Source organism: Pristis pectinata, chromosome 4 (genome assembly GCF_009764475.1).
Source record: "Pristis pectinata isolate sPriPec2 chromosome 4, sPriPec2.1.pri, whole genome shotgun sequence".
Classification (NCBI taxonomy): Eukaryota; Metazoa; Chordata; class Chondrichthyes; order Rhinopristiformes; family Pristidae; genus Pristis; species Pristis pectinata.
In genome coordinates this window covers 37175917-37190250 of record NC_067408.1, presented here as the reverse complement: position 1 = coordinate 37190250, position 14334 = coordinate 37175917, and the positions used below count along the sequence as shown (strand labels likewise).

Genomic DNA, 14334 nt, shown 5'->3' with positions numbered 1-14334 from the left:
TATTACTGTTCTACAGTTTATTATATAAAGAACATCTTGAATAATTTGTCAGTAATGACCAAGGTCTGCTAATAAAATATTTTTATAATGGTGGCTTCAAATGATAAGGACTGCAAAAGACTAGTTTTCCCAACAAGAGTTTTCATCCAAATAGGGCCTTTGACGTAATAAAAAGTTCTGAATATTTCAAGGGAATGTAATCAGAAAAAAATCTTACATGTGAAGGAATGAGAGATTAGGACAGGAAATTTCAAGCTTGGTCAAAAAGTTTGGTCTTGTAGAAGGATCATAAAGGATCCAAGGGAGGAGGTGAATGGAAGAGTTTCCAGACCTCAGATCACAGATTGTCAAAGGTGCTCAACTGTATTAGAGTTAAAGAATTGGGGGAAGGAAGAGCGGTAATGGAGACACATTGAATTCTTGAAACATTGGAGGGCTGAAGGAGGATACAGAGTCAGGGAAGGTTGAGCCGATTGATCAATCTGAAAATTAGAACTATAAAACAAGATATTCATTCCAGAGCAGCAAACTACAAGTTAAAGGAGAGTGGAAGATTTGAGGCTGGCTAGGACAAACAAGTTTGGAGAAATCAGATGTATGGACATTGTTTTTGCTGTTGAGACCTCTGAGTTATGAAGTCATACACCATGGAAACAGGCCAGTTGGCCCAACTCGTCCATGGTGACCAGTGGGCACCAATCCATCTCAATCTCATCTCCCAGCAATTCAAGTGCTCAACTAGACAATTCTGAAATGCTGCCAGCAACCCAGCTTCAACCATTCTCAGACAGTGCATTCCAGGTACTTGCCACTCTCTGGACGAAGATCCCCCTCATATCCACTCTTTCCCCCTTAACTTGAATCTGTTTTAGCTACGTCTGAAATGGGTAAAGTTTCTTGCAGTCTAACCTATCCATAACCTTCTCCACACCAGGAAAAACAGACTTGACTTCTCCAGTCTCACCTCATAACTGAACTGCTCCATCCTAGTGTCCCCTCTGAACCCTCTCCAGTGCTACTGCATCCTTCCTATACCTTGGTGACCAGAATTGCATGTAGTATTCGACTTGAAGTCTGACCAAGTAGCATAATCTCCCTACTTTTGTATTCAATCCCACAACTAATGAAGGCCAATATCTCATTTGCCTTCCTAATCACATTATCCATCTTTAAACTAAGGCATTGAGTACATCCTCTTTGTTGAAGACCTGCACTAGACTTTCACCTACCCCTTCACTGGATTCTCCAACTACAATGTCTGTTCCCTTTGTGAACACTGATGAGGGATAGTAAATTAAAGCCACAACATCTTTTGCAAACATAATTAGTTTTGTTGGGGAGAAGATTGATGAGGTACATTTTTAAATACTTGTACAACTGAACAATCAATTGAAATCTTGATAAAATGATGCCTTACACTGACTGTTCTGATAAGGTTGTAAATTTACCATTTGTTATTTTTGTGGGTGTACTACAGTTTGTTAATCTGTACTTTAGGTCAAGCTGCTGCAGGAAATCACAGCAGCAGCAAATGTGATTCACCTTCATCAAACTTCCTGCTGGAATGGAGTTAATTCTACAGGACTACTGGGAAATTGTTCAGTCAATGTTGCTTCCGTTCCAAAATAAAGGGCACTCCAACCTCAGTTGTCATGTTGCAGTGAGCAGTTGACACTTGTGCATGCATGTGTTCAGAGACCAATTTAAGGTCACCCATTGTTATATTTGAGAGAATATGGATTGCACTTAGCACGCACAAAAGGTCCACTACCACACAACAATAAAGATCTATAACAAGACACAGGAAAACACCTTTCCACATCTCAGGAGCTACCTCTCATTGCAAGCACACATTGATGCTGAAAATCACTATTTTGAAGGGAATTTGCCAGCACACCCTTTGGCCATCTGAGGAAGAGGGGTTAAAGATTAAGACCTCAAACCCAGCATACAGCTTATGATTTACTAAACAGTGATCTCTGCTCTCCTGTAATGCTTCTGAGACATGGACTATGTACAATTTTTAAGATGGCAATAAAATCCTCAAAACCATTTATGAGGACACAGGAATCCAGTGAAAACAGAAGGAACAGAGTACCTTCCAAACTACCCACCCAGTTAAGAACCTCCTGCCCCAGCTGTGGGAGATTTTGTGGGTTCCCACATCAACCTCATCAGCCAACTCGGGTAGAAATGAGTTTTTTTAAAAAAAATATTATGTAAAATTAATTTGTGTTGTGTTTCTGATTGTAACAAACTTAACTCTCTTAATTCTGTTTCTTTAACTAGTTTATTCACTATAAACTGATCAGCCCGATTAAGAAAGGCATCTACCATATTAGGAATCTTGCTACTGGTGACTACCAGTCCAAAGGAGGAATTAAGTAAAACCACATTCATTAAATCTTACTGAACTGAGATCAGACTTTAATCTTATTTATCAATCAGCTAGAATATCTCCATTTAAATGCAATACCACCTTATACTGGTACATAACGTTTTCTTTCCAGTGTGCTTTCTTTACGAAATGAACAAATGCAAGCGAGGAATCCCAGAAATGTAATAAATTCACAGCACTTGAGTGCAAATTATTAACTGACACCAGACATGTCCTAAATAACCAAGAAATATGCATGTTCTTAAACAGCCCAACTAGCTTTTGCTAGGGTGGTAGACTACAGTCAGCTCTGACACACCAATCACTGTAGTGCTATTCCTGCTCTCAAGATCAGTTGCGTTTCTAAAATTGCTATTTCTGGTGACTGATTACTTACCCATTTCCAAATGATGTTCATTTTTCATGGAAGACTATGTTTAAGAAGTATTAATGAATTACTGCATTCAAGAAAAACTGTCAGGTTTATGAAAACGTAGAAAAACATGCCCAACTTTTGCATTCCAATATTACAGACAAAACCCATTTCTTTCAACAAATTTTAATCTATTACTTACTTTTCTTTGAATAAAAAGGTTTCAGTCATCATTTTGACAATGAAATCTGTTGTCAGATACAAGAAAACAAATGTTAAAATATTACATTTAACTGCAAAAATGAAAAGTGATTTTTCTTCATTTTCAAGGTTGTAATAGACAAAAAAATCTTGTTGATTGGGGAAAAAGACTGTGACCATCCACTATCTACTCCCCTAGTGATTTTATATACCTCTAGAAGGTCATTTCTCAACCTCCAATGCTCCAGTGAAAAAAGGCCTAGCCTATCGAGCCTCTCCTTGTAACTCATGCTCTGCAGTCATGGTAACACCCTTGTGAATCTCTTCTGCACCCTTTCCAGCTTAATGACAGCCTTCCTATAATTGGGCAATCAGAACTGCACTCAATACTTCAAGTGTGGTCTTGCCAAAGATTTGTACAGATGCAAATCTTCATAAGTGAACTTCAACAACTTTGCCGTAAAATCTTACAAGGATGAAATAAATAAGGATTATCAGGGCATATAAATGAATGTAACATTTCTACCGTTCTCAGAATCCACTGGAGAAGGAAAGATGATCAGCCTCCCTGGGGGTCTTAGATTTTCTAATAGGCTATTCCAGCACTACCTCCTTTTGAAATTTGAAGTACAGTTTGTTGCTACAGTAAAAATTCCATTCCACTCTCTTAAACACAACACTGAAGACATGACTGTACCCTGGAAATCTGTGGTGTTACACAAAGTTGGCTCCAATCATGACATGTATGGAGGTTATTAGCAATACTCTTTGGATGTGAAAACACTGTTTTCACTAGAATTAAGCAAAAAGCAGAATGCAGTATTTCCTTTTCCCAAATCATGCTTTGAGAGGAAAAGCAAGTCACAAATAGTTTGATGGAAGGCCAAGAACAGATTGTGGGTGTTAAGGCAAATGTAGAGTGAGATAAAATGTGGCACAGGAGGGGACATTAATGGACAAGATAGAGGTGGTAGTTGATGAAATCCATGGTAATTAAGTGGGGAGGTTGGGTGGAAAGACCAGATGACTAGCACAAAGAGGACAAGGATCAGATGGAAAAGCAGTAGTGGGAGTGGACATAATTAGCATATCCCAGTGTTAAATAAACTGGTCTTCAATCATTTTGGATCTTCATACCATTGGACCAAGACATCTCTGGCAAAATCATATTAGCTGGAGTGCAATTGCCAACCCACATTAAAAATTCAAACTTGTGTGAATTCTCAATCCTGAGTTGCTGCCTGAAACAAGCGCTGGCCAATGTCTGCTCATGTTTTTCATACTCTTAATTCTTGCCACTGCCATAAGCATTCTCTTGTTAAAATGTCCCTTGCACTATGTTCAGCTGAAATTTTCATAGCTGCTTGGCATCCATGATTGCCTACCTGCTAAAGTCACTCTTATCACCCAGTACAAGTGTCTGCAAAGAACCTGGCTCCAATATGTTCAGCAATTCTGAGCCTCTCTGATTGTTAAATCTCACAGAACGTAGAACAGTACAGCACAGGAAAAGGCCCTTCAGCCTACAATGTTGTGCCGCACTAATTAAACTAGTAATTAAATGCATAACTAAACTAGTCCCTCCTTCCTACACAAGGTCCAAATCCCTTCATTCTCTGCATATTCATGTGCTTATCTAAGAGCCTCTTAAATGCCTCTATCATATTTGCCTCCACTACCATTCCTGGCAGCACATTCCAGGCACCCACCACTCTCTGTGTAAAAAAAAACTTGCATCGCACATCTCCTTTGAACTTAGCCCCTCTCACCTTAAATGCATGTCCTCTAATATTAGACATTTCAACCCTGGGAAAAAAGATACCGGCTCTCTTCTCTACGCCTCTCATAATCCTATAAACTTCTATCAGGGCACTCCCCAACCTCCATTGCTCCGGGGAAAACAATCCAAGTTTGTCCAACCTCTCCTCATAGCACATGCCCTCGAATCCAGGCAGCATCATGGTAAACCTCTTCTGCACTCTCCCCAAAGCCTCCACATCCTTCCTATAATAGGGCAGCCAGAATCTCAATAAAATTCTCTAAGAATTGGTTAAACTGCTTCCGCAACTGTCAAAAACAGTGAATATTTAACAAATGTTTCATAACTTAATAACAATTACATTTAAATTAACTCAAATAAAAACATTAAATTACCTGTAACTTGGCTATTTTCTTTACAGCAGTCTCTCTGAAATGGAATTATTAAAGCAGGTTCTGTAGGCAACTTCCAGGCTGTTGGAAGTTCACGCATTATTGGTGAGCTCCTTGGTGCTCGAGATAAAAGCTGATAGCTCCATGCAAATTTTGGGCCACTGCAATGGGTATGGCTTTTCCCATTCACCCTTCCCTTTAATTTTCTCCTGTGACTTTGCACCTTTCTCACGTCTCTTTTCTCCCAAACGATCTGATGCTTATCGAGCATTAAACAAAGAAATAAGATTTATTCTTAACAGGATACATGAACATTAATTAACAATGGTTTTGAGGTGGGAAAATCTATGGGACTAACACTACGATGAGGGAGTAAGAAAGAAAACTTTATGTCTGTATAATAAATATTTACACAGCAGTCTGAAAAACACTTTCTTCAGAAGCTTCACAACATCATGACCCTAACAGTAGGCCCAGCCTTAAAATACGTCATGAGGTACAGAACAAAGGACACGAGAAAAATATTACTGCTTGTCTATTAGTTGAGAGATTTTAACACCAATGTTAGATGCCAAACTTTTGACAATAGAATTTTTTTTTTAGAGAATATGGTATCATTCCTTCAGATTTTAAAGTTGGGTATTAAAATAATAGAACTTTTCTATTTTATCTTGGCTTCTCAATTCCATTTTTATTTGCTTTCTGTATGTAGTTTTACATTTAATTACATATTCCTACTCTCACTTCCCTGGCTTACACTCTAAATTTCAATCAAGATTCTGCCATCTGATTAGTTAGCCCTTGCTTGACCTGTTCACACAGGATCCAGTACCCCATAATAGGGTGTTGCATGAAGTGACTCTTACACAAGATCAAGCAAATGGCAACAAAGTGGGCACCTTCAAGCCTACTGAACAGCAAGTACTATTCATTTACTGTTGACTGTAAATTCCAGGTCATTTATTTAATTCTAAAAGATAATGAGTATTACAAAGGTACAAGCCCTTTCACAAAATAAAGCACTATTGTAGTGCTGGAAAGTTGGAGGAGGATTAATAAAGGCACCAGGCTGTTGAAGTGTGCTAAGTATTCGGAAGTCAGAGTGCACCTGCCTAGAATGAAATAGAAGTAGCCACTGTGGGAATCGAGGCTTAGAGTTGTTCAAAGCAAGAGAAGCATTATCAAATATAATTTGACTAAGTCCTGTAAAATGTAATCAGAAGATAAGCAACAATGGTTTTTCAGGTTAAATATACTGAAAAGCATCTATTTTAGACTAAAAATACCACACATTTAGTCATTTAGCTCCAATAGCAAAATACTATAGCAGTTAAGTGTTTAGCAATATTTAAGTGGTAGTTAAGTATTGTAGCTGGGGTTATTTAATAAAAACTCAGTGTCAAAACTCATGTATGTAAAGGCACTGAATTGTTCCACCATTTTCCATTCATTGCCTCTGTTTATGGCAGCTAATCACAAAAGGGCTGCAAAAATCCATCTAACTGTTATGAAGTGTTTATGGATGCCTGTATCCCAACACTTCAATTGTTTCTATGCCCCCTGATACCAAGGTTTATCAATAGATGAAAACTCAAAGGAAGTTGGACAGGAAATTACATTCTTGTGAATTAATACAATGGAGTTAAGATCGCATTCCATTTGAGTTGTACATCAAGCAGAGTTACTTTTCCTGTACAGGCAACCCCCGTGTTACAGCCGTACAGGTAACAGAATTCATGAATCACTACCCAAAGATTTCAGATATGGAATAAAATTCATTCTTACTGAATCTGTGTGAAAAGGCAGCCAATAAATCAACACAAAATTTATTTTTTTCAACTCATGGTTTCGCGTTACAGAAAATCGCGATATGGACCGTTTGCTTGGAACCCAACATGGGGGTCGCCTGTACTGTTTCTTTCATATATACTTCTGAGAAATGATTTAATTTGTGGATAGAAAGAAGATGGAATAAACAATGTCTGGGAAACACCCATGTAACGTAGAATGTGAAGCCTAACATGAGAATAGAGATGCTGTTATTTAGCGGTAATAAATGCAAAATTGTGATAATACCTAGAGTGAGTTGGCATTTTAAGCTTACTTGCACTTTAAAAGATCTACAATCTGAGAGCTATCATCTTTTGTTGACCTAAAAAGCACCATAAACTAGCTGCAGAACCACAAATATAGAATTGACCACTCCCGGGATTACTCAAAGATCAGGAGTGAAAGGTGGCTAATGACCGGAGGGAAAAAACATGGATCAGTAAACAGCTACAACTCTTGTACAACAATTTGCGATCATCAATTTCAAGGCACTTCACTGAAGCATTGTCAAAAAGCATTTGATGCAGCCGAATAAAGACATATTAGGTCAGGTGGCCAAAAGCTTGGCTGGAGGTAGTTTTGGAGAGCACCTTGAGAGATGTAGATACACGGTGAAAAAATTCCAGAGCTTAGGGTCTGAACAGATTGCCCCCAGCATAGGGAAATTAAAGTCAAGGATATAATAGGCCTGAAGAGGAGGATCTTGGAAGTGTGGGGGTGGTTTGTTTAGAGGTCAGGATAAGATTATATATAACAAGGGGCAAAACTATTGAGGATGAAAATTTAAATGGTTAGGCTGCAGATCACAAGTGGAAGCGTGTGCGAATGGAAAGAAGACATGTTGGTCAAATGCCTTAGGTTACTACAGACTATTCCTCAATGATATTAAAACTGTGAAGTATCTGACATCCATTCTAATAGTGCATTACTATAATGATGAAACAGCCAAACATTTACAAACTGTTGTAGATATGAGAGGTTTGGCAGGTTGAAAACAAACTACAATTGGCATGAACTAAAACTGTGATATCAGCCATAAAGATAATAGATGTGGATAGAAAAATATTTGTTTCTAATCTGTATTCACAATGGGTGTTCACTGCATTGGACATGTTATATAAAACAGATGATACTAGTCAGCACTGGATACCATGATTAGGCCTGGTTTCCTTGACAACTATGATCACTACAGGCTAGTCCTGAAACTATTGTGTTTGCAGTTCAAATGCTCATTCTTAGTTAAATCTCTGGTAGCGGGCTGAAGAGTGAAGAGCGCAGGGGCCAAAAATTAAATTGCCTTTCACCAAATGTGAAAAGTTAGTTAAGGTGCTTGATTAAAATAAGTCAAGCGATACTTTTATCTTTCAGAAAAAAAAATAAAGCATTTTGGTTAATTATAAACCAGAAATTCCAAACAACATATTGGAAAGAGAATAAACCTAATGAAATGTGTATTCAGAAAATGCTTTTTATATTTAAATATTTTATTTATAATAGAATTTCCCTGCCACTTGTTCCTTGGAAGCAGTGCACAACAAAATGCATGTCATTGTATAATAAAAAGCTATTTTTAGTTATTAGACTATTCCCAATCAGGGCAAATGCCTCATAACAAGGCATGAATATAATGTTCAAATTAGATATATATGTATATATATAGTATAAAAGGAAATCCACACAAAGTTCTTGTTTTTCCTCTTTTCTTCATTAACACATTCAAAAGTGTAATTTAAGGGGAAAAGGCACATAGTACCAAAGAAAATTCATTGAGTTAAGTCACTTCTTTACTGGGCTATGAAATATGCCAAAGAATATGGCGTTGGTTAAATTTTTTTTTAAACATTTGCACCTGTTTTGTAACAAAATATCAAAAATGTTCATCTTAGTAATTGTATAAGTTGGGGATATAAATAGCTTCTTTTTAAATTCTATTTATATTCCCTATCAATAACATTAAATGAATTCAATTGTATAAACATATGAAATGATACTGCTTCAGGAAGCTAATTCTTTTAAGAGCATCTCTATACAGAAACCATTTGTACACAAATTTTTTTTTTATATACACAATTATATAATTTCTTCCAAAAGTATTTGGGATATAGTGCAGCTACACAGTGCTGATAATTCAAATCTTGCAGGCTGTCGTCTCTGGCCTTTCAACAGTCATGTGCAAGGAAGGCATAGTCAGATATAATCATCATGAACGGGCTCTCCACTGACATCACAGTAATGTATGAAAATAGCTACAACTCGTGGAAACACACCACTTCTCATCTGCCGACGTTCAGAGATCACCTCACCAATTGTTTCCATACAAATGTCAGCTGACAGTTGTCCTTTTCTCCGTGGAGCATAGATTGTAGCTGCAGAAAAAAATTGCAAAGCAATTACTTATGAAATGGATCAAAACTATTCAACATAACTTGGTTAAATTATATTCTCTCTTTTTTAGGTCCAAAGTGTTATTTTTCCACAACTATACACTGGCTGTGCTTGGATAGTGAAAGGAGTAGGAACCTTAGCTAACATTCCCCTCACTACTGAAGATGGATGACTCAATGTTAAAATTTCAAAGCACATATATATGTTTGACTTCACCCCTGCCTACCTAATACATACAGTATCTAAGTTAACTCCCAGGAATGGCTTTTCCAATGTATTCATGGTTAGCCTGCTTCCTCCCAGCTTGTTTTATTGACTGGAGGCCTTCCAAAACTCTGCTGCCCATGTCCCATCTCTGCAAAGAAATGGTTTAACTTTAAATTTCTCATTTTTGTTTTCAAATCTCTCCAGGGGTTTGTCCTTCCACACTTCAAATCATCTCCAGCCCTATAAGCCTTCAAAATATCGGTATTCTTCCAATCCTGGCCTCCATCATCCCCAAGTTCAAAATGCTCCACCAATGACAGCTGTGCTTCCAGCTGCCAAACCACAAAGCCCTGAATTCCTCTCCCGAATATCCATTTCTCAATCTCTTTTCCTTCAAGACACTCTTTAAAGCCTAACTATTAGAGCTGCTGTCGCACAGTTCCAGTGACCAGGGTTCAATCCTGACCTCTAGTGCTGGCTCTGTAGAGTTTGCACTTCTTCCTGTGACTGCGTGGGTTTCCTCCCACATCCCAAAGATGTGGAGGTTGATGGGTTAATTGCCCATTTTAAATTGCCCACATTTAGGTGACTGGTAGAATCGGAGGAGAGTTAATGGAAAAGTGAGATGAATGATGATTGGTGAAGGCTTGATATAACTATGTTGGACATCTTCTCAAACATGCCATGTGGCTGTGTCGGGTTTAGCCAGAAAGATTCCTGTGAAATCCCTTTCGACTTTTTGCCACATTAAAAAGTACTACATAAATACATGTTGCCATTGCCCTTCTTAAAGAGTTGGAGAAACAGTGCATACTTTATACAGCAACAACAGCTGGAACAAGTATCACAAACCCTGAATAAAGACAACACCATACTCCATGAAGACAGTGGCTTAAAAAAAATTCTTTAAAATAAAGCTTTTGCCTGCTAAGGATGATATTTACTGCACAGCACAGGAGAAGCAGTTATTTGGTAAGCTGGGAGAGTGGGGGTACTAGGTTTAGAAGGTGGCATGCTTTTCTTTTGACTTTTGTTTAAATGGACAAGGTTAGGGTAATGTTCTAATTCTCATTTTATGTGAGACTGTGCTATGGATAGAACTATTGACATCAGGATGACCAGATTATGGGAGAGAAGATTATTTCCCCTGACGTTGATTAATGGACAGCATTTGTCACATCTCACTACGAAGATAAGGAATGAATACTGGATAGAAAAGTGCAGAGCCAGAATAAAGGCATCTATTGTAATTTCATGGATCCTTGGGTGTTAAGTATATCATATAATAGTGAAAATGTACAGAGAGAATACCTACTTCTTTCATCATCTTCAAAGTCATATCTTGCATAGCTGTTTGGTTCTGCAGTACGCAGTGAACGAAGCCATGGGAAATCAGTGATCATAAAGTAAGGGGCTCCATCTACTGTTCCTGTCAAAACAAAACTGTGAGTAGGACATCTCGCACAATTGAGAAAATCTATTTTCTCATAGTGTTAAGATGAAGACACTAAACCTCAATCTATTTGTGAAACTATATTGTACTCCCAATGTATTTATCAAATAAATTTTAAATGAAAATGAAATATTCTGAGTCCTAGGGGCTAAAAGCATGATCATGATACAGCAACCTTTGTTGGAAAGTATACACGTGGAAGGTGAGGGTACCACTATGCTCAAATACAACACATAACTGCATATTCATAAGCACTGTCTGGATTCAAAGTGTGGCATCCATGAAACAAATTTATAGTGGCAAGAAAGGGAAGTACAGTCAATTAGTAAATAGATGTGTGCCTGTGCACATGTGGGTGTACACAAGGAATAGACAAGGTAGCAAGAAATGGCAAGAGAAAAGAAATTAAACAGACAGCCTTAAAATGAAATTTATAGATGGAACAATTGCAGAATTTTACAGCAAAAGTAGGCCAAGTACTTCTTAATTTCATTTCTGTGATTAACATTTCTTCCAATTGTTTTTTTCCTTATTTACATAAGCTCACCCTCTTTACCTCATTTATTCCTAAACAGTAGAGAATTTTCTCATGAATTCTTTTGCTATTTGTGATCGTGTTATACTTTTGGTCTCAGATTTTAGACTGGCAACAAGCATTATCCTCTCTTCTGATACCCCATTAGAGTTCAAAGGGGATCTCTTGGTCCTCCTTTTTTCTAGGACTATTCAGTCTTTACAATTTATCCAGAGTTTTAATCTATGCAGACTATGCTGGATGGTCACAGGGTTCATTGGCTGCCTCACGCTAACTTGCTGAAGGTCATGCTGTATGACCAACATAAGAATTACTCATGACACAGAGAAAAATCAAGGCTCCAATACAGCAAAAGAGTCTCAAGGTTTTCTGTATTCCCTTTAACTGGGAGAACCTTGCCCACAATTTTGCTCTGGGAAAGCCAGGTTAAAACTGGTTCACTTACTGTAGAGTGCAAAGACACAAGTTTTAAGCAGGTGGATTTTCTCTCATAACCCTGCCAATGCTCCAATAACTGACTTCTTCCATCTCTGACCTTGAAAAATGATTAATACCTTGTGCAAATTACTTCTCGCACAGCACAGTCACAACACAGGTAATTCTCTCAAATTCTACATTATATGAAGCAGGATACTCCATCACGTGGAGTTGGAGCACAGGAATGGATATAAATGATTGGCAAGGAGGAGACCAGAATTAAACGTTCAATAACCACAGAGTGCAAGGCCTAACATCATTACACCCAGTCCCTGAACATTGAAACCTCACTTTTGAAGATAATAACTTGCCCTCACTGCTATCCCATTAGCTGAAAATCAGTAAAGTGAATAATTAACTGTATTTAGTCCACGTTCAAAATTTTCCCACAATGGGACCTTCTGGCTCTTTTAAGTGTGAAAATCCCTACTTGAAGAAGAAACAATAAAAAAAATCACTAAATTTTTCCAACACTTACCCTCTAACGTGTAGATATCCCTCCCCCATGGGTACTTCGGATATTTCTTTACATCATCTTCAGTCCGAGTGGCTTCTGGAAAGAACTCATACTTGATCAATTCCCTAGTAAAAAAAAAATTCCTTAAGTTCAAAATCAGCAATCATTGATAAATCTCAAGTTTTACTTCTCAAACAAATTCTAATTTGTATGTCATTCTTTGTAAACTACAAAATATAATTCACCTTTAAGCACATTTTCACATGATAAGAGTACGTTTATAATTTAGCCAGTGGAGCCTTTTGTCATTAAGATCATGACTGATCTGTAACTCGACTCCATTTTCCTGTTCTGAAGGCTTAAAATTATCTATCCATTCTCTCAACTGTCCAAACCCAAAGGAATACAATTCAATTTTGTTCAACTGGTAGTCATTATGGCTTAGATTTGAATTATATATCAGTCAACTGAGCTGCAACAGTCAATATACTCATAATGTAATACCCAAAAGTGAATGCAGCATTCCAGATGGTGACAGACCAAGTTTACTGTACATCTAAATGCATATTTTTCCTCTTCTCTGCATTATAGTCAAGGATAACTCTTGTGATTAGTGAATGTCTGATGTCTGACATGAAAAAGAAAACATTCCCAATTGTCTTTCCTGGATCCAAAATGGATGATCTCATGCTTCCCTAACTGAACTTCATTTGCCATGGTGATGCCCATCTTGTCTATATTCCTCTGCAAGTTCCTGCTCACATCTGCACAAATTGTCTGTGCCTCAATATCTGGATATTACATACAATCTTGGACACTTTTTCCACATCCAATCAGAAGACACAGAGCAAATGTGTTGCTGTTACCTTCACGCACATGGAACGTCACCACAGGACGACCGCTGGGGTTGCATACTCCAATTATAAAGGGATTATGTTCCAGGAAAACATTTTGTTAAGTGAGAATTTGTAAATTGAAAAATATTTCCCATTAGTTTAAGCTCTGGTTGGGTTTGAGAGCTCAAGAATCTCAGTCAAAAAAACTAAACACTTAAAAATACATCAACCCTGCTGATCCCATTGTGTTCGCCTTCTGCTCTCTCTCCCCCTCAGTCTGCGAACTTATTCCCAGTCACATCAAGCTTAAACCCAGGTCATTGCAATGATCAAATTCTTTAAGGTTAATTTCTCCATCTAACTTACAGTATGTGTATTTGGAATATAACACATGTAAATCTCCAGAATTCACATGTGATTAACTATGCATGTATTCCCTGGTACTCTTCCTCACATTCTGAGTGAAGACAGTATTTGTTGGAAATATTTTATACTTTCGTACAAAGGCAATTTAAATATTATTTTTTATTATTCTGGCTTTTTTTTTAAAAAAACAAACAGGGATTTTATTTCTTCTTACAACTTTTGTACCCTGTCCTTTCCCTTTATATTTAAATAATTTCCATCTGATTCCTTCTCCACTGTAACTGGTTCAAATAACTTTTTGCAGTTGTTCTTACTCTTGGTCCCTGCTCACTTCAGATGCAACCTCTCCCAGTGGTATAGCTTTTCCCTGTTGGAGCACTGAGGTCGGTACCCCATGAAATGGAACTCTTTTCCACAACACATTCAACCATGTTTTCCTGACTTCTTTATGTCCAGGCCTACTAATATGTGACTCAAGTAGTAACCTGGAGATTAGCTCTATTGAACTCATGCTTTCTAAGTTTAGCTCCTGACATTCCCCACCACCCCACAAGTTATTATTTTTAAACTGCCTTGAGATATCCTGAACTTAATCCAGACAGACAATTTAGCCTCAACCCTCATTCATAGAGTAATACAGCATGGCCTTTCAGCCCAAGACATCCTTGCTGACCATAGTGCCCACC

General features: G+C 37.7%; 1 protein-coding gene across 2 annotated transcripts in view; it reads right to left on the bottom strand.

The window, feature by feature from the left end:
• Nucleotides 1-8444: 8444 nt before the first annotated feature.
• Nucleotides 8445-14334, bottom strand: part of fbxo38 (F-box protein 38) — a 65366-nt gene continuing 59476 nt past the window's right edge. Inside the window, exons 20-22 of one of the 2 annotated variants that reach the window (XM_052014065.1) lie at nt 12468-12571; nt 10840-10953; nt 8445-9298 (exon numbers count right to left, since the gene is read on the bottom strand). In XM_052014065.1, coding sequence (XP_051870025.1) covers nt 9120-9298; nt 10840-10953; nt 12468-12571 — 397 coding nt within the window. In that variant the 3' untranslated portion in view covers nt 8445-9119. The remainder of the gene's footprint in view (nt 9299-10839; nt 10954-12467; nt 12572-14334) is intronic. The other variant, XM_052014066.1, reaches the window with a different exon arrangement.